The 21,419-nt window shown below is 37.5% G+C and overlaps 2 protein-coding genes across 2 annotated transcripts; one reads left to right on the top strand and one right to left on the bottom strand.

Moving 5' to 3' along the window:
• Positions 1–12,249: 12,249 nt before the first annotated feature.
• Positions 12,250–13,114, bottom strand: LOC107819533 (uncharacterized). Its single transcript, XM_016645653.2, has one exon. The coding sequence runs from the start codon at positions 12,909–12,911 to the stop codon at positions 12,369–12,371; it is 543 nt and encodes a 180-aa protein (XP_016501139.1). The 5' UTR covers positions 12,912–13,114; the 3' UTR covers positions 12,250–12,368.
• Positions 13,115–18,404: 5,290 nt separating this feature from the next.
• LOC142163276 (uncharacterized) lies at positions 18,405–18,797 on the top strand. The gene has a single exon (XM_075220547.1). It carries the CDS (start codon positions 18,405–18,407, stop codon positions 18,795–18,797), a length of 393 nt encoding a protein of 130 aa, XP_075076648.1.
• Positions 18,798–21,419: the final 2,622 nt, after the last annotated feature.

Genomic DNA, 21,419 nt, shown 5'->3' with positions numbered 1-21,419 from the left:
AAAATACTAACACGATAGCGGTACATGTTATTGTTCTTCCGATTAGCCTTCATTACCACTAGTGCACCAGAGCATACTCTCATCACTCCATTTTCTGCAATGATTTTGAACCCTTTTGATTCTACAGCTCCCACAGAGATGAGATTCTTCTTCAAATACGGCACATATCGAACATCTATTAATGTTCTGATCATTCCATCATGGTTCCTTAACCGTATTGAACCAATTCCATATGAGGTAAGAGGGTTGTTATCCGCTGTGTGGATGACTCCATATTCTCCTTCTTGAAATTCCACGAACCAGTCCCTGTTGGGACACATGTGATAGCTACAAGCCGAGTTCATCAACCATATGTCTGATGATGTTGATGACTCTGTTGTAACTAATGAGAAGTCTGAATCATCACAATCAGCTGCATTTGAATCCATAATGGTCTTTCCGTTGTTATGTTTGGCCTTATTCTTCAACTTCGGACAGTTTTTCTTCTAGTGCCCCTTTTCTCGACAAAAGGCACATTCATCTTTGCTGGGTTTAGATCTTGACTTGGATCTTCCCTTCTTTGTCCTCATTTGATTTTGAGAACGGCCCCTTACAACCAGTGCTTCTCCTTCTCCGCCCTTTTGTTTTTCTCCCTTTCTTTGTTCATAGCTGTACAAAGCCGAACAAACTTCTCTAAGAGAAATTTCGTCATTCCCATGGAGTAGAGTAGTTTCAAGGTGCTCGTACTCATCAGGAAGTGACCCCAATAACATCAAGGCCAAGTCACCATCATCAAAAGTTGCATCCATATTTTGCAAATTTGTGACCAACTTATTGAAACTGGTGATATGTTCGTTCATTGTGGTACCAGGAACATGGGTGAAGCGAAACAGTCTCTTCTTCATGTACAATTTATTTTGACTGTTTTTCTTCAAAAATTTATCCTCCAGTGCTTTCCATAATTTACTTGCAGAAGTTTTCTTTGTGTATGGATATTTCTGCTCTCTAGCAAGGTAGAATCGAATGGTACCGCAAGCAACACGGTTGATAATTCTCCAATCTTCTTCTCCAATAACATCTGGTCTTTTTTCTTCAATGGAAAGATCTAGACCTTGTTGAAAAAGGACGTCTAGAACCTCGCCTTGTCACATCCCAAAATGTCCTGATCTGTCAAAAATTTCTACCGCAAATTTCGCATTTGACACAATTTTTGTCATAAGCGAAGATGCCAATGATGACGTATTGTTGACACTTGATGTAGATTCTTCTTGTTTATTGTCTCCCATCTTTGACACACATATTATTTAATAGCTGACGACAAAAATCAAGATTATTTCCTTTCTGGTGTGGAAGATCAGACTAAGCTGCAACCACAGAGCATACTCAGACAGAACCTTGACTCAGTTACCAAGATAAATCTTTTCTGATGTGGAAAATCAGACTATGCTGCAACCACAGAGCATACTTAGACAGTACCTTGGCTCTGATACCAATTGTTGCGGAAGCCAAATGTATATAGTGTGAATGAGTCACAACTACTATACCAAAAATTATGACAGCCACCAAATAATAAATAAGATAATAAAGCAACAATAAAAGGAACACCAGAATTTACGAGGTTCGGCCAATTTTGCCTACTTCCTCGGACACAACCAATATTTTATTCCACTCCAAAACTACAAGTGAAATAATACTAAAGAGAGAAGATACAAATGCCTTGAGAAGATAAGAAGGCAAATGAGAGGTGTATTTAAATCCTAAACATTAGGCCTCCTTTTATAAGGGAAAAATCCCAATAATTTTTCTCCCAACCGATGTGGGAGTTTGACAACTTCAACATAAACTGCAGCGTTAATATCTTTTTTTCCCTTTCTAAATGGAACTTGACATATCTTTTTCCTGCAGATCAGATGTTGTAAGATGGAGAAGAATTCAATAACATGGGATCGCTCTGTTGCTACGGTTGCATAATCTTTTATGAAGGATATTGTTTTATCATCTATTTTCCTCAGTGTGGAACCATTAGAAGCTCTGGAAAGGTGACACTAGTAAATTAGTAATTCGTTTAAGTAACTCCCACATTCCACTTTTAACAACACTATAACCCTAATAGGGAAATTCAGCATAAATAAGGCCTACCACTTCTTCATTCCTCAGTTCCAAAGGTTGCCTAGAGAAGCTTGGTCTTGACCAAATGTATATTATCTAGTGATAGTAAACTGTATTTGTAAACTAATTCTCGAAAAGATAAAATAACATATAAATAGAAAATGTAAACGAAACAAAAGTTAATCCGAGCCCACTGAATTCAGTGTTTCCTTAAGGAATTTAATCCCCTCCTAGTAACCAAGGTTATGGATTATTTCCTCCCAGGATAGAACGAATTACACACTGGTGTAGTGGTACTTCAAACCCCAGTATTTCAGTGAACACAAAGTTCGGTAGAAAATCACATTTATTGTTGCTTTCTTTGAATTTAAAAGTATGCAGAAAAAAGGAGGAGAACTCAAATAATCGTATGAAAAAAATCTGAGAGAATTGACTGGTATTTATAGCCAATGTTGGGCTAAAAATCGAAGAGGTGCAACTCTTTAAAATGGTTGTTTATGCAAACCGGTCATAGCATAAATGCCATAATATAAATGGCTATTTATGTAACAATAAACCGGGAATTCAAGAGGGAGGTTAATTTTCAGTTACAAAACCGAAAAACTGATAACGGAAAAACGTTTAATATTCTTTTGGATTTAATATTAATATTTTGTTATTAAAATAGATATTTAATAACATTTATGTTAATATTTACTATTAACAAATAAATTTGGTCCAAAAAATTAATCAATCAATCGATCATTTGACCAAATCCAAATCTGAAGCCGAAGCCGAAGCCGAGCCGACCGAGCGGCGATGAAGACGGCGCGAGGTTTGCCTTCTTCTCAACTCTTTAAGATCTAGAAGAAGAGCAATTGCTTATATACCCATAAAAAACCTCTTCCTCTTCCAATATGGGACAATGTCCCTTTATCAAGGAGGGAAACCCATTCACTCTCATTTTAAGACTATTTCATCTCAAACAAAAACTCAACAATCCAAAACTCAACAATCCCCCACATGAATGGGGAATGGCTATATCACGGAAGTATGCATGAAAAACTTGTGTGATTTGCAAGCAAGAATTAATTGCATCTGGATAAGTAGGTTTCTCTTTGAACTTTCCGTAGTGAACTTATGTCGGATATACTCGGTCAATCGGTAGATTTGATATCTTTGAACCGTCGAACTTTAATGTATACCTAGACAACCATAAGTCACACAATCAATCCCTTAACCGTCTTTGGTTCTCATTGTTGTGTTCGTTTCAGCCATGAACACTGCCTGGTTTCATAAGTGCGTAGAGAATTGGCCTTGCAAAATTCTCCTTGAAGCGGCTAACACTTCACACTTACATAGGTGATTCCTAAACGTGTCATCCCGTAGATACACTATTTGATATACCCTGTATCAAATTTAGAAATCATTAAAAAGCCTTAATGCTTTATCTTTGGTACTGAACATTGTCTCATCACGAGAATGGACCAAAATTTTAGTTGACAATGTTGAACCGTCATTAATGATTTTGTTTGATCTCCTTGAACCTAGATCTTGGGATCTCCAGTCTTCTAGGTAGAGTTACTACCAAAATGGCTTATTCTCAGCCATAGTCTCATTCCCTTTGATGATTTCTCAACTACCTCTCTAGTTAGGCCTTTTGTAAGTGGATCTTACACATTATCGCTTGACTTTACATAGTTAATCGTGATAATCCACTAGAGAGTAATTGCCTAACGGTTTTATGTCTTCGTCGAATATGACGAGATTTACCATTATACATAATGCTCCCAGCCCTTCCAATTGCCGCTTGACTATCACAATGTATGCATATTGGTGCCAATGGTTTGGGCCAAAATGGAATGTCATCCAAGAAATTTCGGAGCCATTCATCTTCTTCACCAGCTTTTTCTAAGGCTATGAATTCAGCCTCCATTGTAAAGCGGGCAATACAAGTTTGTTTGGATGACTTCCAAGATATCGCTCCTCCACCAATAGTGAATACATATCCACTTGTAGACTTAGAATCAGTTGAACCGACGATCCAATTTGCATCACAGTATCCCTGAATTACCGCAGGATATTTACTGTAGTGCAAAGCAAAATCCCGAGTATGTTCTAAATATCCCAAAACTTGTTTCATTGCCATCCAATGAGATTGACCTAGATTGCTCGTGTATCGACTCAATTTACTTATAGCACAAGCTATATCTGGTCGTGTACAATTCATGACGTACATTAAGCATCCCAACACACGAGTAAAATTCAATTGTGATATGATTTTGCCTTTGTTCTTTGCTAATTCAAGATTCACGTCAATTGGAGTCTTTGCAACTTTAAACCCTAAGTGCTTGAATTTTTCAAGTATTGTCTTAATATAATGAGATTGTGACAATGCTAGACCTTGAGGAGTCTTATGAATCTTAATTCCCAGAATTACGTTAGCAACTCCCAAGTCCTTCATATCAAACTTGTCAGTTAGCATACTCTTAGTCGCATTTATATTGTAGGGGTGGGCGTTCAGTATTTCAGTACGGTATTTATGAATTACGGTTCGGTATTTCGGTATTCGGTATATCAATTATGCATACCAAATACCATACCAAACTAGTTCGGTACGGTTCGGTATTTTGTTGTTTGGTTCGGTACGGTTTCGGTATTGCACCGTCCCTATCTAACATGACAAGCAGTGGCTGTAATTACTAGTTACAATAGTCTTACTAGGTTTTCACATTTCTATCTCATAATACTGTTAGTTGGGCAGATTTAAAGCTTGTTTTAATGGTAATTTTACCATGGGCTTTTACCGAGTGCCAACTCTTGTGTCTGAACTGGTAACAAGCAGGTGAAACTAGCTGCTGGAAATACTCCACTTCTCTTTAAACCCTTTCTTTTCTACTGCCTACCCCTCTTGTTTATTTTTTTGTTGAAACAAAAGCTAGAAAATATGATGTCTGATACCATTAATGTTCATATATACAACATGGTAATGGAATTCACTTTGAGTCTTACTTTCTGCAACCTTTTTCATTGTGGCATTTACCTTCTCATTGGATTTGATCTAAAGCTAACAAAATGAGTTGCTTAATTTCACCATTGTTCTGGCCAGTGAAGGACTAGGAAGCACGATAATACTAAAATATTTCGGTATTTCGGTATACCGAAATATCAAAAACCCAATACCGTATACGTACCAAAATACCGAAATACCAAAATTTTTGTACCGAAATATACCGAAATACCGAAAAAACCGAAATCGAAATACCAAATTAATTTGGTTCGGTTCGGAATTTGATTTTTCGAATTTTATGCCCACCCCTATTATATTGGCAATGTCATTACTCATTATCAACATATCATCCACATATAAACAAACAATGACTATGTGATTTGGAACATTTTAATGTACACACATTTATCACATTCATTTATTTTAAAATTATTTGACAACATTGTTTGGTCAAATTTCGCATGCCATTGTTTGGGTGCTTGTTTTTAGTCCGTAAAGGGACTTAACAAGTCGACATACCTTCTTTTCTTTACCTAGAACCATAAACCCTTCAGGTTGTTCCATGTAGATTTCTTTCTCCAACTCTCCATTTAAGAAGGTCGTCTTAACTTCCATTTGATGAATTTCAAGATCATAAACTTCAGCTAACGCTACTAACGTTCGTATGGACGTAATTCCTGTAACTGGAGAGTATGTATCAAAATAGTCAAGACCTTCTCATTGTCTATACCCTTTGACCACAAGTCGTGTCTTATATTTATCAATAGTTCCATCATCTTTCATTTTCCTCTTAAAGATCCATTTAGAACCCAACGGTTTATTTTCAAGAGGAAGATCAACCAATTCCCATGTATGGTTGTTCAATATGGATTTTATTACACTATTGACTGCCTCTTTTCAAAATAATGATTCCCAAGAAGACATAGCTTCTTTAAATGTTCGAGGCTCATTCTCTAATAAGAAAGTCACAAAATGTGGTCCAAATGAAGTAGACGTTCTTTGACGTTTACTACGTTTTGGATCCTCCTGATTAAATTCACTTTCTTTTGTTACTTCCCGAGGTCATTTAGATCCTTCACCAGTCGACTCACATTTCTTTTTATACGGATATATATTTTCAAAGAACTCAGTATTATCTGATTCTATAACCGTATTATTATAAATGCCGGGATTTTCTGATTTATGAACCAGAAATCGATATGCTTTACTATTGGTCCCATATCCTATGAAAACACAATCAACGTTTTTCGGTCTTATTTTTACCCTTTTGGGTTTAGGAAATTGCACTTTTGCCAAACACCCCCACATTTAATATAATCCAAGTTGGGCTTCCTTCCTTTCCATTTTTCATATGGAATGGATTGTGTTTTGCTATGGGGTACTCGATTTAGTATTCGGTTAGCCGTAAGAACGGTTTCCTCCCACAAGTTCTATGGCAAACCAGAACTTATCAACAATGTGTTCATCATCTCCTTTAATGAACGATTCTTTCTTTCCGCAATCCCATTGGATTGGGGTGTGTAAGGGGCCGTTGTTTGATGAATAATTCCATATTCTAAACATGTTTCTTCAAAAGGAAATTCATATTCACCACCTTTATCACTTCTTATCATTTTGATTTTCTTGTTAAGTTGCATTTCAACTTCATTTTTGTATTGATTGAATGCGTCTATTGCTTCATCTTTACTATTAAGTAAACATAGCAATATCGAGTACTATCGTCAATAAAAGTTATGAAATACTTCTTTCCACCGCGAGATAGTATTGACTTCATGTCGCAAATATCTGTGTGAATTAAGTCTAAAGGATCTAAATTCCTTTCAACTGACTTATAAGGATGTTTAACATACTTAGATTCCACACATATGTGATATTTTGATTTGTTGCATTCGAACTTAGGCAATACTTCCAAGTTAATCATTTTTCGTAAGGTTTTATAATTGACATGACCCAAATGTATGTGTCATAATTCATTTGACTCAAGTAAGTAAGTCGAAGCTGAAATTTTACTATTATTCTCAACAACCATTATATTCAGCTTGAAAAGGCCCTTAGTGAGGTAACCTTTTCCTACAAACATTTCGTTCTTACTTATTACAACCTTATCGGATACAAAAACACACTTAAAACCATTCTTAACAAGAAGTCCAACAGAGACTACGTTCTTCATAATCTCGGAAACATGAAGGACGTTGTTTAAAGTCACCACCTTGCCAGAAGTCATTTTCAGAAATATCTTCCCACATCCTTCAATCTTGGCCATTGCAGTATTTCCCATAGAAAGTGTCTCTTCGGGTCCAACAGGAGCATATGTAGCAAATGCTTCTCTAATAGCACAAACATGGTGAGTGACTCCAGAATCAATCCACTACTCCTTAGGATTTCCCACCAGGTTGCATTCAGAAAGCATAGCACACAAGTCATCAACATCTTCATGCTTTTCAACCATGTTTGTTTGACCCTTCTTCTTGTCGTTTTTGGAGCACGACAACCTATAGATCTGTGTCCAGCTTTTCCATAGTTGTAGCAATTCCTATTAAACCGCTTTTTGCTTGGGTTGTTTTTCGGTCCAGAGGCCTTCTTCCTCTTTCTGTTATTCTGAGGAGCATCCTCAACAATGTTTGCTCCCATTATTGTTGAGTTTCCATGGCCTTTCTTTTCAGCAGCTTTGTTGTCCTCTTCGATTCTCAACTGAATAATGAGATCTTCAAGGGACATCTCCTTGAGTTTGTGTTTCAAGTAATTTTTGAAGTCCTTCCACAAAGGAAGCAACTTCTCAATCATCGCTGCAACTTGGAATGCTTCATTGATGACAAGACCTTCAATGAAAATTCTGTTAGTAAACATAATAAAATTAATACTACCAACATTAGTATTAATTCTACTTATACCTTCAGCAAGGAGATCATGAATAATCACTTGCAATTCCTGGACTATGGTAATAACAAACTTGCTATCTACCATTTTGTAGTCCAAAAATTTAGTGGCAACGAATTTCTCCAACCCGGCATCTTTAGTTTTGTATTTCCTTTCAAGCGCAATCCATAGTTCTTTTGACGTCTCCACGCCACTATAGACGTTATACATATCGTCCTCCAGTCCGCTAAGAATATAATTCCTTCACAGAAAATTAGAATGCTTCCATGCCTCAATCACGAGAAAGCGTTCATTCTCTGGAGTTTCATCGGGCAGAATAGGAACATCTTCCTAATGAACTTCTGCAGACTTAAAGTAGTCAGGTAGAAGAACATCTTCTGCTACCACCACTTGAAATTAATTCCGGAAAATTTTTCGAGTTTTTCCGTCGGTGCCAATGCCGGTGTCCGGCTTGTCGACCATTAGCAGTCACCATCGGAACAGCTTGGTTTCCGTTGTCATTCATCCTTTCTGTAAAAGAATGATACAAACAAACGTCTAATAAACATTTAAAACTGGAGTAGAAAATCGCCACGAAGGCTTTAATCTCCAAAACGGAAGTAGAAAAATCACATAGGTTTTAGTCTCCAGAACAGTAAGTATAACACAAATACAGAAAAAGTTAAATTCCTTAAGCTTATTAGTAAACTATATTTGTATATTAATTCTGGAAAAGATAAAATAATATATAAAAAAAATGTAAATAAAACAAAAGTTAATCTGAGCCCATTGAATTCATAGTGTTTCCTTAAGAAATTTAATCCTCTTCTAGTACCCGGATTATTTCATCCTACGATAGAATGAATTACACACTGGTGTAGTGTTACTTCAAACCCCAATGTTTCAGCGAACACAATGTTCGGTAGCAAATCACACTTACTGTTGCTTTCTTTGAAGTTAAAAGTATGCAAAAGAAAGGAGGAGAACTCAGAAAATCATATGAAAAATCTAAGAGAATGGACTGATATTTATATTGGGCTGAAAACTGAAGAGGTGCAACTCTTCAGAATGATTGTTTATGCAAAACGGTCATAGCATAAATGCCATAACATAAATGGTTATTTACGCAACAATAAACCGAGAATTCAAGAGAGAGGTTAATTTTCAGTTACAAAACCGAAAAACGGATAACGGAAAAATGTTTAATATTCCGTTGGATTTAATATTAATATTAATATTAATACTCTGTTATTAAAACGGATATTTAATAACATTTCTGTTAATATTTACTATTAACAAATAAACGGCGGCGCGAGGCTTGCCTTCTTCTCAACTCTTTAAGAGCTAGAAGAAGAGCAATTGCTTATATACCCATCAAAAACCTCTTCCTCTTTCAATATGGGACAATGTCCCTTTGTCAGGACAAACAACTACTGGTTAATTTCTAAATAGCATTCTTGATAATGACTATCTGTGCACTTGCCCCAGACATCACTTTATCTTATGGTTAGCTATTCACAAAAGTTTATCAACAGTGGACATATTACACAAATGGGGCATACAAGTAGTGCAGGATTGTGCACTATGAAATACTAATGCAATGGAAACATTTGCACATCTGTTCTTTGACTGCTGCTATTCAAAGGCTATATGGAGTACTCTATTGGAATGGATAGGAGAGAAAAAGGCAGATCAAATGTTGGGAGGAAAAGGTGAGCTGGGCATCTGTAAAGACTAATAGTTCTAGACTAAGAGCAGGCATCATTGGCTTTCTGTTTGCAGCTGTTGTTTACCAAATTTGGGCTGAAAAAGAATGCTTGTAGATTCAGGAATCAGAAAAGAGAAGGCTGCAATTGGTTAGAGAGATCATATTGCAGCTACACATTTATGGTCAAAAGTGCTATACATGGCAAAGTCACCTAGTTAGTTACCCTATATAGAAGTAATCTGTAGTAGTCTGTTTTAGTTTTGAATAGTCTGTTTTAGTTTTGAATAGTCTGTAGTAGTCTGATTACTTTGAGAATTGGCTCATGAGTCCAAATGAGTCATATTTGTACATATTGATATACTTGGTTGAATATAATTGTTAAGTTTAACCAGAAAAACAACACTATAATCCATGACTGATGCAAGAAAATCAGATGGTGCTAGTTCTAGCAAGTGGCGGAACAAGGATTTTCCAGCCACAATGCAAACAAGTAAATAAACAAAGAAGTCAATGGGATTTAGCACATATATATACACACACTAGTTTCTCGGCACGTGCGTTGCACGTGTATGCCGAGTCATGTTATACATAACTTCATAAAATAATATTAATATTATTATAACAAATCTTTGAGTATATAAGTATAAATTAATGGAAAAGTACAATTTTTTGCGATAGATTAATGTGAATTGTCGCATATTGATTTTTTCGTCGATGCAAGATGATTGGATATCATTTGAACGTATGAAAATGAATGATCAAAGTTTAATTCGATATCATCTGTTGTTAGTTTATCATGATCAGGACTCTTTTTGTCGATATTGATAATCCTCTTGAAATTACTATGTAAAGTTGCTCATGTGAGAAGTGCAAAGCCACGTTTAACCAAGGAGTGTCAAGGAAATATTATATTGTTATTGCTCGGTAAGATTTTTTCGTTTACGCATATTTATTGTATTTTGAATCTCCTTGGCTTTTTCATGTGTTTAATTTTTTATATTTTGACACCCCTTGTTGAAAAACATGTTAAGGTTACATAACCTGTTCATGACAGAACTAATTGGCTAGAGAGTTGCTTGTTTCTATTCCTAGCAATCCTTCAAATAAAAACAGATGATGGACGTAAGAGAAACTGAAACTAATCACCTAGTATGCTCTGTAGAAATTGCATGCAAATCTAGAATTTTATTTTCGCAAAAGGGAGAATTTATGTGGTAATCCATCAACACAAAAGAACTAACAAAGAGAAAAAAAACAACAAAATATGAAGTGCTTAATCTATCAAGAACATATGAAGTCTAGTAAAGTTTATCAATTTGGCTAATTTAAATTAATTACATTGTCATTAGCACGAAAATATAGATATCTTAAGATATATATATATATATATATATATATATATATATATATATATATATATATATATATAAAGATTTAGACGGCATCCAATGATGAGCTATGGTATTATACGGTACCATAGTTTACTGTCCATTTAAATTTCTTTTTTATTCTTTTATTAGTGAATTTCTTTCATATTTTGATTTCAACAATAAAAACTCAAGTGTCTAATTAGGAAAATGTGAATGTTGGTACTCTTAGTCCACATAAATTTCATGTAAAACGATTACTCACATCTAGTGTGTATAAATTCGAGGTATATTTTTGCAGGATTAACAAAACAAATACATTTAACCAATATCTTTGACTTTTATATTCAATAATTGACCGATCATGGAAGGTACAATTTTCTAAACTGCTAAAGAAAAATAACAATCCAAAAGCACCACAAAATCTTTAAATAAACTAAAATGGTCGAATATCCCAATCCAAAAGAAACTGTCACAATATACTAATACTAACCAGTGAGTCATAAGAAGTTTGAATCGACGCTTTCTGCTAAGTAAACAGAAATGAAGTTAGGAGTATATATATAAATATCACCAAGGATTTAGGAAAAAGTTAAATAGAAAAAATAGTAGTAGCACTAGAACCTTGACTGTTAAGCACACAAACTTTGTAAGAAAAGTGAAGAAAGAAGACGCTACTTGGTGAAGGCGTGTTAAGAGTTCTAATCTGAAGAGTGAGGAGAGCAGCGACTCTTTGGAGGAGTAGCGATGTAAAATGGTTAAGGTGGCAAGTACTGGCAACGGTTGAAAACATTAGGAACCGATAGTTAATGGTCTTTTGGTTAATTAGGCTAATAACATGGGCAATTAAGTAAATTAACTTTTAGTTTAGAGGGTTCATGCTTTTATAGTAGTATAGATATAGATATATTATAAATAAATTATCTATTTATACAAGTATAAATTTTTGACGACTGAGTGAATAAAAGTGGTTCGGCTGCTGGCACACCAGAACCACGAGGAGTTGAAGTCAATATTTAAAGGTTATGGCAACCACAGTTTGAGTAGCATTTAAATTAACTAGTTGCAAAAAGCTATGATAAATTGAGAAGATTGTCGGCATGGTTCCACTAGCATCTACAGAGGTAGCCTAATTAATCATGGAAATTCAACAATTTTTTTTTAGAGAATCAGCCGATTATTGCATCAAATGGCAATTTATCCAGCAAAAGGATGAGCAAGTGGTGGAAATCACAAAGGACTCACTGAAAAGTCGAATCAAATTAACGACAATAACTAGCACACGCAGATCAGCCGCTACAGCAAAAAGATTAAATCCGTAAAGTTGAGGCAATTAACAATTAATGGCAGATTCAAAGTTTCAGTTCGTGGAGGCATTAGCTGGTGGTTCTCTCAATCTTCGTAGATGTTCGATCCACTGATCCTCAGGTACTTCACTGGTCCAATTAGGAGCCACTCCACCAAAAGAAACCCTACGCATGGCTTCCATCACTCTCGTTGCATTCTCCTCCGTCAACGGAGCATTGCGGCGGCTCTCGTCCTCTCTGAGCGCTCTCTGCGCAGCATTATCAGACGCCGCTCTTATTCCCTCCTCCTCTTCTTCAACCTCACTTTTACATTCATCTTCTTCCCCGTCGCTCAGATCCAGTGATGATATTCCGTTCTCCACACAATGCGCATAACCGTTGGGGAGTCGATGAAAATGATTAGATTCGTCGGGCTCTTCATCATCGGAGTTTTGAACAGGATTTGGACGCTGATCGGAGATCTGTGCATCGTCGTCATCAGCGATGGAAGAGATTGGCTGGTAATATTCCGGCGAATCGTCAGTGTTCGTGTCGGAATCACTTTCGGTGCCGTTTTCTTGGATGAAACTCGGTGTGGAATTCAATTGGGCGTTCATCTCCTTTTTAGACGAATTTTCTAGAACTGAAAATTTAGGAAATCCACTTATACCTGAATGATGTGCTAAGATATGGAGAATTCAAACTATACTGGAAAGGATTCTGACAAATGATAATTACCTTTTACATATTCAAAATAATCCCCTAAACTATCAAATTTTTATGAGTCTTCTATTTAATCTATTCCTTGTTCCCAAAATCTCTCATTTATATTGCCCTTTATATTAAAATTCCCTATTACATTCTTAAAGGTTCCTCTAGTACACGTTACTAATTATCTTAAAAACATGACATGTAGCATTACATATGGCTATTTAACTTAGCGTAAATCCCACCTAAACTATCACTTTATTATCTGTTACCTACTTAAACTATATGGTGTCTCCAAAACACCCCTGAACTATATTCTCCTATATATTAAAAGGCCAAATACATAGATTATTAAACTTGGCCCAATTTTTTATTTTGGCACTTTAACTCAGCCTTATTCCATTTTGGCTCTCCAACCTCATTTCTTTTGTTCCACTTTGACACAAAAATTTTTCTCCCAGATAAAAATGCAGCGCGTGCAAATACTCAGCTGTTACCGCCATCCCCACACCACTGCCCCCCCCCCCTTCCCTGAATTTTCTTTTTAAATTTATTTTTTGTAATTTCAAATTATTATTTTTTTTGTTTTTTCTGCCCACATCCTGGGGAAAAAATATTTTTTTATATATATTTTCAGTAATAACTACGGGTTCAACTAAACCCATAACTTTCGACGCGGGGTAAAAAATTGTATTTAAAAATTCATTAAAATTGTAAAAAAAAAATAGATATAAACCCATAACATTTAAAAATATAATGGGTTCTTTTGTTCCACTTTGACACAAAAACTTTTATCCTAGGTAAAAATACAGCGCGGACAAATACCCAATTACTACCCCCACCCCATTGCCCCCCACCCCCTCGCAAAAAAAAATTTGTAATTTCAAATTATTATTTTTTTCGTTTTTTCTGCCCCCCTCCCGTGAAAAAAATATTTTTTTTAATATATTTTCAGTAATAACTACGGGTTCAACTGAACCCATAACTTTCGACGCGGAGTAAAAATTCATTAAAATTGTAAAAAAAATAGATATAAACTCATAACTTTAAAAATATAATGGGTTCAATATTAAAAACTTTAAAATTGAATCCATAGGATTTAAATTCTGGATCGACCTCCACATTGGGAGTATGAAATTTTGCTTAAAAAATGGCTCTCACGCGCCTATAAGGGTGAGGCAAATCACACATGGAATCTAGTCAGCTTTTGTGTCAAAGTGGAACAAAAGAAATGGGGTTGGAGGGCCAAAATGGAACAAGACTGAGTTAAAGTGGCAAAATAAAAAATTAGGCCAAATTTAATGGGTTGTTTATGTATTTGGCCATATTAAAACCTCATGTTGGACTTTTAAAGGTACATCTATCTAACTATATTAACTTATGGTTTGTACAAAGTTTTTTATATAGGTTACTCATGATTTATCACTCTTGAATGATTGATTAATTTTAGGAGTTTTGGCTAAAATAATATGTAATGTACTGTATTAATTTTAGGTTTAATTGTGATTGTGCTTTACGCTAGATTCCAATTGATAAGTCCTTATTTATATTCACTTTGTAGCACAGTAAAAATATAAATAAAGGTATATAGTGTTGCATTTTTAAAAAGTCATCTTATATTACATACGAAAAAGGGCCAAAATGCCCTCAGACTATTCGATTTGGTACAAATATGCCCTTCGTCTGCCTATTGAGCCAAAAATACCCTCATCGTTATTTTTCTCGCTCACTTATATCCGTACGACTAATGGTCAATGCAAAATAAAAAAAAAGGTCTACTTAAATTACACTCGACAACTTTTTATTGGTCAAATTTTAAATTATGGCCCCAATTAAATAAACTCATTCTTAACCCATTTTGTTTACCCAACCCAAAAATTCGGCCCGCTTTAAAAATGGTCAAACTCTTGATTGTCAAAAAAAATTAACTTTCTACCACCATTATAGCTGTCACCATCCCCTTTCCAACATAGCAATCGTGCTGCCACCACATTTTTAATCTAGGGCAGTTTTGGTCCTTTTCCATATATTTATCATCTTCTTCATTTTACATTTACTATTGGAGTTGTCATTTTTCGAAAATGTTCGTCAAACAACCTTAATTTTCACATTCAAATGTCATTTACAATGGTAAGAAAAAATTTCTTTCTCGCCACATAAGATAATCAAAGAACCCATTATGAATTCATGGGCTTTAAATTCTGGAATAGTCCACTTTTTCTTCATAATTTTTGTAAATTTTGTAAACTCTTAATAATTTGTTAGACCTAAATGGTAGTTTATTGTAGAAAATAAAAATTAGGTACTCCTCCTTGAACAAAGTCCTAATCTTACAACAAAAAAAGGACATCAAATCGAAAAAATTAAAGATTTTATAATCGAACCCTTTTGATTAGCATAATATTCTCATGTTAGTGTTCGAAAATGGAGGAATGGAGCAAACATGTGAATCATGGTTGTAGTGGCAGCGTAGTTGTTATGGAGGAAAGGGAATGGTGGCAGCTACGATTATGGTAGAGTTGAAAAGATGGATAAATTAATTTTTTTTAAACAATCAAGAGTTTGGCCCTTTTTTAGGTGGATCAAATTTTGTGGTTGGATAAAAAAAGGGGGTTAACGGCGGGTTTATTTAATTGGGATTATAGTTTGAAATTGGACCAATAAAATTTGCCACGTGTAATTTAAATAATTTTTTATTTGCATTGACCGTTAGTCGTAGGGGCATAAGTGAGCTAGAAAGATAACAAAAGGGGACATTTTTGGTTCAATTGGTGGACGGAGGGCATATTTATACCAAATCAAATAGTTGAAGGGTAGTTTTGTCCCTTTTTCGTATTGCATAGAAAGGATTACACAAAATAAAATTTCGCAAATAAAATATCAATTGCCCAGCAATTACATTCTCTAATTTGAGATTACATAAAGAAGGTTCAAGAGATTCAACTTTATTCTTTACGAGGTGTTGGGTTTAATAAGAAGATTTAAATTGGTATTCTTTCAACAATATCTGTAAGACATGAAAGGAGACTAAAACAAGAAAGATAATAAATAATTCAAGAATAAAGGGAGAAATTTTTCCAGAGGAAACCCATATGAAGAACTCAAGAAAAATATTAAAATGAAGAAGAAGGTGAAAAATAAAGAAGAAAGATGAAAAAATAAGGAAGAATGATGAAAAAGGAGGAAGAAAGATAGATATAACTGAACTAAGGAGAATATTAAAAAAATTGAAAGAGGGTAATTAGCCATTATATTCTGTTATGTGGACTATTTTGATGACTTTTTTCAGCTGTCACGCGCTCTCAAGCGAGTATTTACACACGTTATGCCAGATCAGCGACGAAGGACCTTTAATACGAAGGTCAATATAGTTCAGGGGAATTTTGGGGGACACCGAATAGTTTAAGTAGGAAACTGACAAAAATGTGATAGTTTAAGAGGGTTTTAAGGTATTATTAACTCTATTGAATGAAGCTTTGTCACAACACATCTTTATATGTATTTTTCTGTTTGTCATTCTGATTAGACTTGGGTTGTTAAGCTAGAGTTTTATTTCAAAAGAATAAACGGCTCTTTCTCTCTCTTCAAGTTTTTGTCTCCCCGCTAGTGCTCTGTCTTCTGCTTCTGATTTTCCGGTGCCGACGACCTCAGGTAAGTCAGCCTCTCTCTCTCTCTCCCGCTCTTCTCCCTCCTTCCTCTCTCCTCCCCCCTCCTCTCTCTTCTCCAACCCCTTTTCTCTCTTTTCTCCACCCCTTCTCTCTCTTTTCTCTTTTTCAACGCCGGAATTTCTAGCCGGCAACCTCCAAGCACCTCTCCTCTGTCTTTCTTCTCTTCTCCTCACTCCCTTCTTCTCTCTTATCCCTATAAACCCATCTCTTTTTTCCTGCTGATTGTTTTACCCAACCCTTCTTGAGCCCAATTTTTAGTTCTGAAACCCTAGCAGCCCCGCCGACGACCTTTGTCCGGCAATCCCCCCCCCCCTTGTTGTCCCTCATTTTTTTACTCTGTCCAGGTCCACCTTTGGGACAGGTTGACAACTCCCCTCCCTATTGGTTTCGTGGTGGTTGTATGTAATTTTTCAGGGAACTAGTTGCGGCTGCCCAAGCAAGCGCGAGGCGTAAGTAGAGCGGAGCATCACCGGCTAGTGTGTGCAAAGGTTGGTGGGAGTTGGAAGGATGCACGACAGATTTCTATGACCTCGGTGTATCGAGTCATATTTCCAGGTTCTTTCCATCGGGAGTTGGTACCTCCCACTTTATTATCTCTTTCTTTATGTTAGTTAAATTGTGGCTATTTAGTTAGCATCACTTTAAGCATATTATTGGAGTTATTGTAGTTGCTACCTGTTATTTTCTAGTTTGGGTCTGTGTTAGTGTTTTTCGGAGTTTGTCATAGGTATAGTGGTTGTGGTATGGGATGGTAGAGTAAGGTCATGTCCTCGAGGGATGACAGGGGTGAGAAGGGGTGGGGAGGGGGTCAGTGGATGGGACGAGAAGCAAAGAGAGTAAGGGGAAAGAGGGAGCTTGTAGATTGAGGATCGGGTCGTGGAACATAGGCACGCTGACGGGTAAGTCTATTGAGTTCGCAAAGATTCTCCAAAAGAGGAAGGTTAATATAGTTTGTGTCCAGGAGACTAGGTGGGCAGGGTCGAAGGTGAGGAATGCGAACGGGTATAAGTTGTGGTACTCTAGAGTCGGGAGGGGTAAGAATGGAGTGGGTATCTTGGTGGATAGGGATCTTAGAGAGTCTGTGGTTGAGATTAGGCGAGTGAATGATAGGCTAATATTTATTAAGTTGGTGATTGGTGAGTGCACCCTTAATGTAGTTAGCGCTTACGCGCCGCAAGCGAGCTTGGATGAGGAGGTTAAAGGGCGCTTTTGAGAGGGTTTGGACGAGATTGTGCGTAGTATTCCACCTACTAAAAGGTTATTTATCGGAGGGGATTTTAATAGCCATATTGGGTCGGCTGGTGGTAGTTATGGTGAGGTGCATGATGGCTTTGGCCTTGGGGATAGGAACGGAGGAGGTACTTCGTTGTTAGACTTTGCTAAGGCTTTCGAGCCGGTGATTGCGAACTCGACTTTTCCGAAGAGGGAGGAGCATCTGGTTACTTTCCAAAGCTCGGCAGTGAAGACTCAGATTGATTACCTTCTTCTCATAAGGTATGATAGTGGGTTGTGCAAGGATTGTAAGGTTATCCCGGGAGAGACCCTCGCGACTCAGCATAGGCTCTTAGTGATGGGCATCGGCATTATGATGAAGAAGAAGAAGAGGTATGCTCGTGGTAGACCAAGGATTAGATGGGGTGCTTTAACTAAGGATAAAGCCAGGAGTTGGAGGGGAGGTTATCCGATATGGGAGCTTGGAGGAGTAGTGGAGACGCGAGCACTATGTGGTCAACGATGGCGTACTACGTGAGGGAGGCGGCGAGAGAGGTGCTAGATATATCGAAGGTTTTTTCTGGCAGGCACCAAGGCGACTGGTGGTGGAATGACGTAGTCCAAGGTAAAGTGGAGGCGAATAAGGTAGCGTACGCGAAGTTGGTAGGAAGCATAAGCGAGGAGGAGAGAAGAGCAAATAGAGATAGGTACAAGGTGGCAAGGAAGGAGGCAAATTTGGCGGTCACGGATGCTAAGAATACAGCGTTTGGTCGTCTATACGAGGAATTGGGGGAGAAAGGCGGGGACAGGAAGTTGTTTCGGCTGGCTAAAGCGAGGGAGAGGAAGGCCTGGGATCTGGACCAAGTAAGGTGCATCAAAGACGAGGATGGTAGAGTTTTGATGGGAGAGTCCTAGATTAAGCAGAGATGGCAGATGTACTTCTATGGTCTTATAAATGAGGAGGGGGACCGGGATATAGCGCTAGGGGATTTGGGTCATTCGGAGAGTCTCCGAGATTTTAGGTATTGCAGGCGCATTAAGATGGAGGGGGTCTTGGGGGCTTTGCGTAAGATAGTAGGGGTAGAGTGACCAGGCCAGACGAAATTCCAGTTGAGTTTTGGAAGTGTGTGGGTAGAGCGGGATTAGAGTGGCTGACTTGGTTGTTCAATGTAATTTTTAGGACGAAGAAGATGCCGGAGGAGTGGAGGTCGAGTACAGTGGTACCGTTGTACAAGAACAAAGGTGATATTCAGTGTTGTAACAATTATAGGGGTATCAAGTCACTTAGCCATACCATGAAAGTTTGGGAGAGGGTGGTGGAGGTGAGGGTGAGGAAGATGACGTCTATATCCGACAATCAGTTTGGGTTCATACCGGGTCGCTCTACTACGGAAGCTATCCACCTTATTAGAAGGTTGGTGGAAACAGTACAGGAATAAGAAGAAAGATCTGCACATGGTGTTTATTGACTTGGAGAAAGTGTATGACAAGGTCCCTAGGGAGGTGCTCTGGAGATGTCTTGAGAAAAGGACGTGCCGGTATCCTACATAAGAGCGATCAAGGACATGTATGATGGAGCTAAGACTAAGGTTAGAACTGTGGGAGGTGACTCAGAGCATTTTCCGATTGTTATGGGATTACACCAAGTCTCTGTGCTTAGCTCGTTCTTATTTGCCTTGGTGATGGATGCATTGACACACCATATTCGAGGGGATATGCCATGGTGTATATTATTTGCTGATGATATAGTTCTAATTAATGAGATGAGGGTCGGTGTTTAACGAGAGATTGGAGGTTTGGAGACAGACTCTCGAGTCTAAGGGTTTCAAATTGAGCAGGTTTAAGACAAAGTACTTGGAGTGCAAGTTTAGCGCTGAGTCAAGGGAAGTAGGCAGGGACGTGAGGCTTGGATCACAGGTCATCCCCAAGAGATATAGCTTCAAGTACCTTGGGTCGATGATTCAGGGGGACGGAGAGATCGATGAGGACGTCACTCACCATATAGGGGTGGGCTAGATGAAATGGAGGCTTGCATATGGAGTCTTGTGTGACAAGAAAGTGCCACCGATACTCAAAGGTAAGTTTTATAGAGCTGTAGTTAGACCGACCATGTTGTATGGGGTAGAGTGTTGGCCAGTTAAGAACTCCCATATCTAGAGGATGAAGGTAGCAAAGATGAGGATACTGAGGTGGACGTGCGGGTACACTAGGATAGACATGATTAGGAATGAAGATATTTGGAATAAGGTGGGCGTGGCCCCTGTGGTTGACAAGATGCAGGAAGCGAGGCTCAGATGGTTCGGGCACGTGCGGAGGAGAAGCCTTGATGCTCCGGTGAGAAGGTGTGAGTGGTTGGTCGTGGTGGGTACAAGAAGAGGTAGAGAGAAGCCTAAGAAGTATTGGGGGAGAGGTGATCAGGCAGGACATGGCACGACTGCAGATTTCTAAGGACATGACCCTTGATAGGAATGTCTGTGTAAGCACGTGATTTTTGCCCTATATGAGAATTACTCCCAAAAAATCCAAAAATAAAATGATTTTTCTTTGGTGTGCAATTTTGTAATATTTTGTGATATTTTGAATAATTATTTGTATTTGTCTGTGCGTGTTTATTTGATAAATTAATAAAAAATACAAAAATATGTCGCATTTTGCATGTAGGATTTAATTATATAGTTGTTAGTAATTAAATTTGTTTTACAAAAATTAAAAAATTACAAAAATAAGCATCGTTTGCATTTTTAGCATTTAATGTCCAAATATACAATTTTATGCTTAATTAATACTTAATTGTGCGTTAATTGTTATTGGGAGTTAATTTGCACTTTTATAACTTAATTTAATTCTTAATAATAGTTTAAGTATTTTTATAATTTAGTTTTAGAGAAATAAAAGAAGAAAAGAAAGCAAAAATATAAAGAAAGTCGGAATTAGGCCTCTTCTTCAATTTCAAGCCACAGGCCCAAAAATTGGCCCAATCTTCCCTACGACCCAGTCCATTTCGAACTGGGTCGACCCAGTCCATAACCCAAAAGACTCAAACCCCATTTGTCTTTCATTTTTACAAAACAAAAACAAAACAAAAAAAAATAAGAAATCTAAACCACCCCCCCCCCCTATTCTCTTTCTTCTTCCTCAAAACTCCAAAGCACAACCATGGCTTCCCTCTCCCATTCCCCTCCATCTTCATGTCTTCATCTTTTCCGTCGACGTCGTCCATGGTTTCTCCGTTGCTTCATCTTCTTCGTCCGAACGAACATCGACGTCTTATGTCCAAGCTGCTCACCCTCGCCATGGCCAGTCGCTATTGTTGCTCACGCAGCTGCTACTGCGCTGCCTTCTTCTCCGATTGCCCTTACCCTCGTCATCAACCCCCATTTATGTCGATTACAGTCGACAACCAGGGACGACCCAAACAGCCCACCTGCTGCTCACGCAGCTGCTACTGCTGCCATTGCCTTCGTCGACCATTGCTTCCGAGCTGCTGCTGCCGAGTTACTGCGTCGACTTCCTCCCTACCTGCTGCCTCGTCCAGTT

The sequence above is a fragment of the Nicotiana tabacum genome, chromosome 8 (genome assembly GCF_000715075.1).
Source record: "Nicotiana tabacum cultivar K326 chromosome 8, ASM71507v2, whole genome shotgun sequence".
Lineage (NCBI taxonomy): Eukaryota > Viridiplantae > Streptophyta > Magnoliopsida > Solanales > Solanaceae > Nicotiana > Nicotiana tabacum.
The sequence above is the reverse complement of the archived record's forward strand: the minus strand, read 5'-3'. Positions and strand labels throughout refer to the sequence as shown.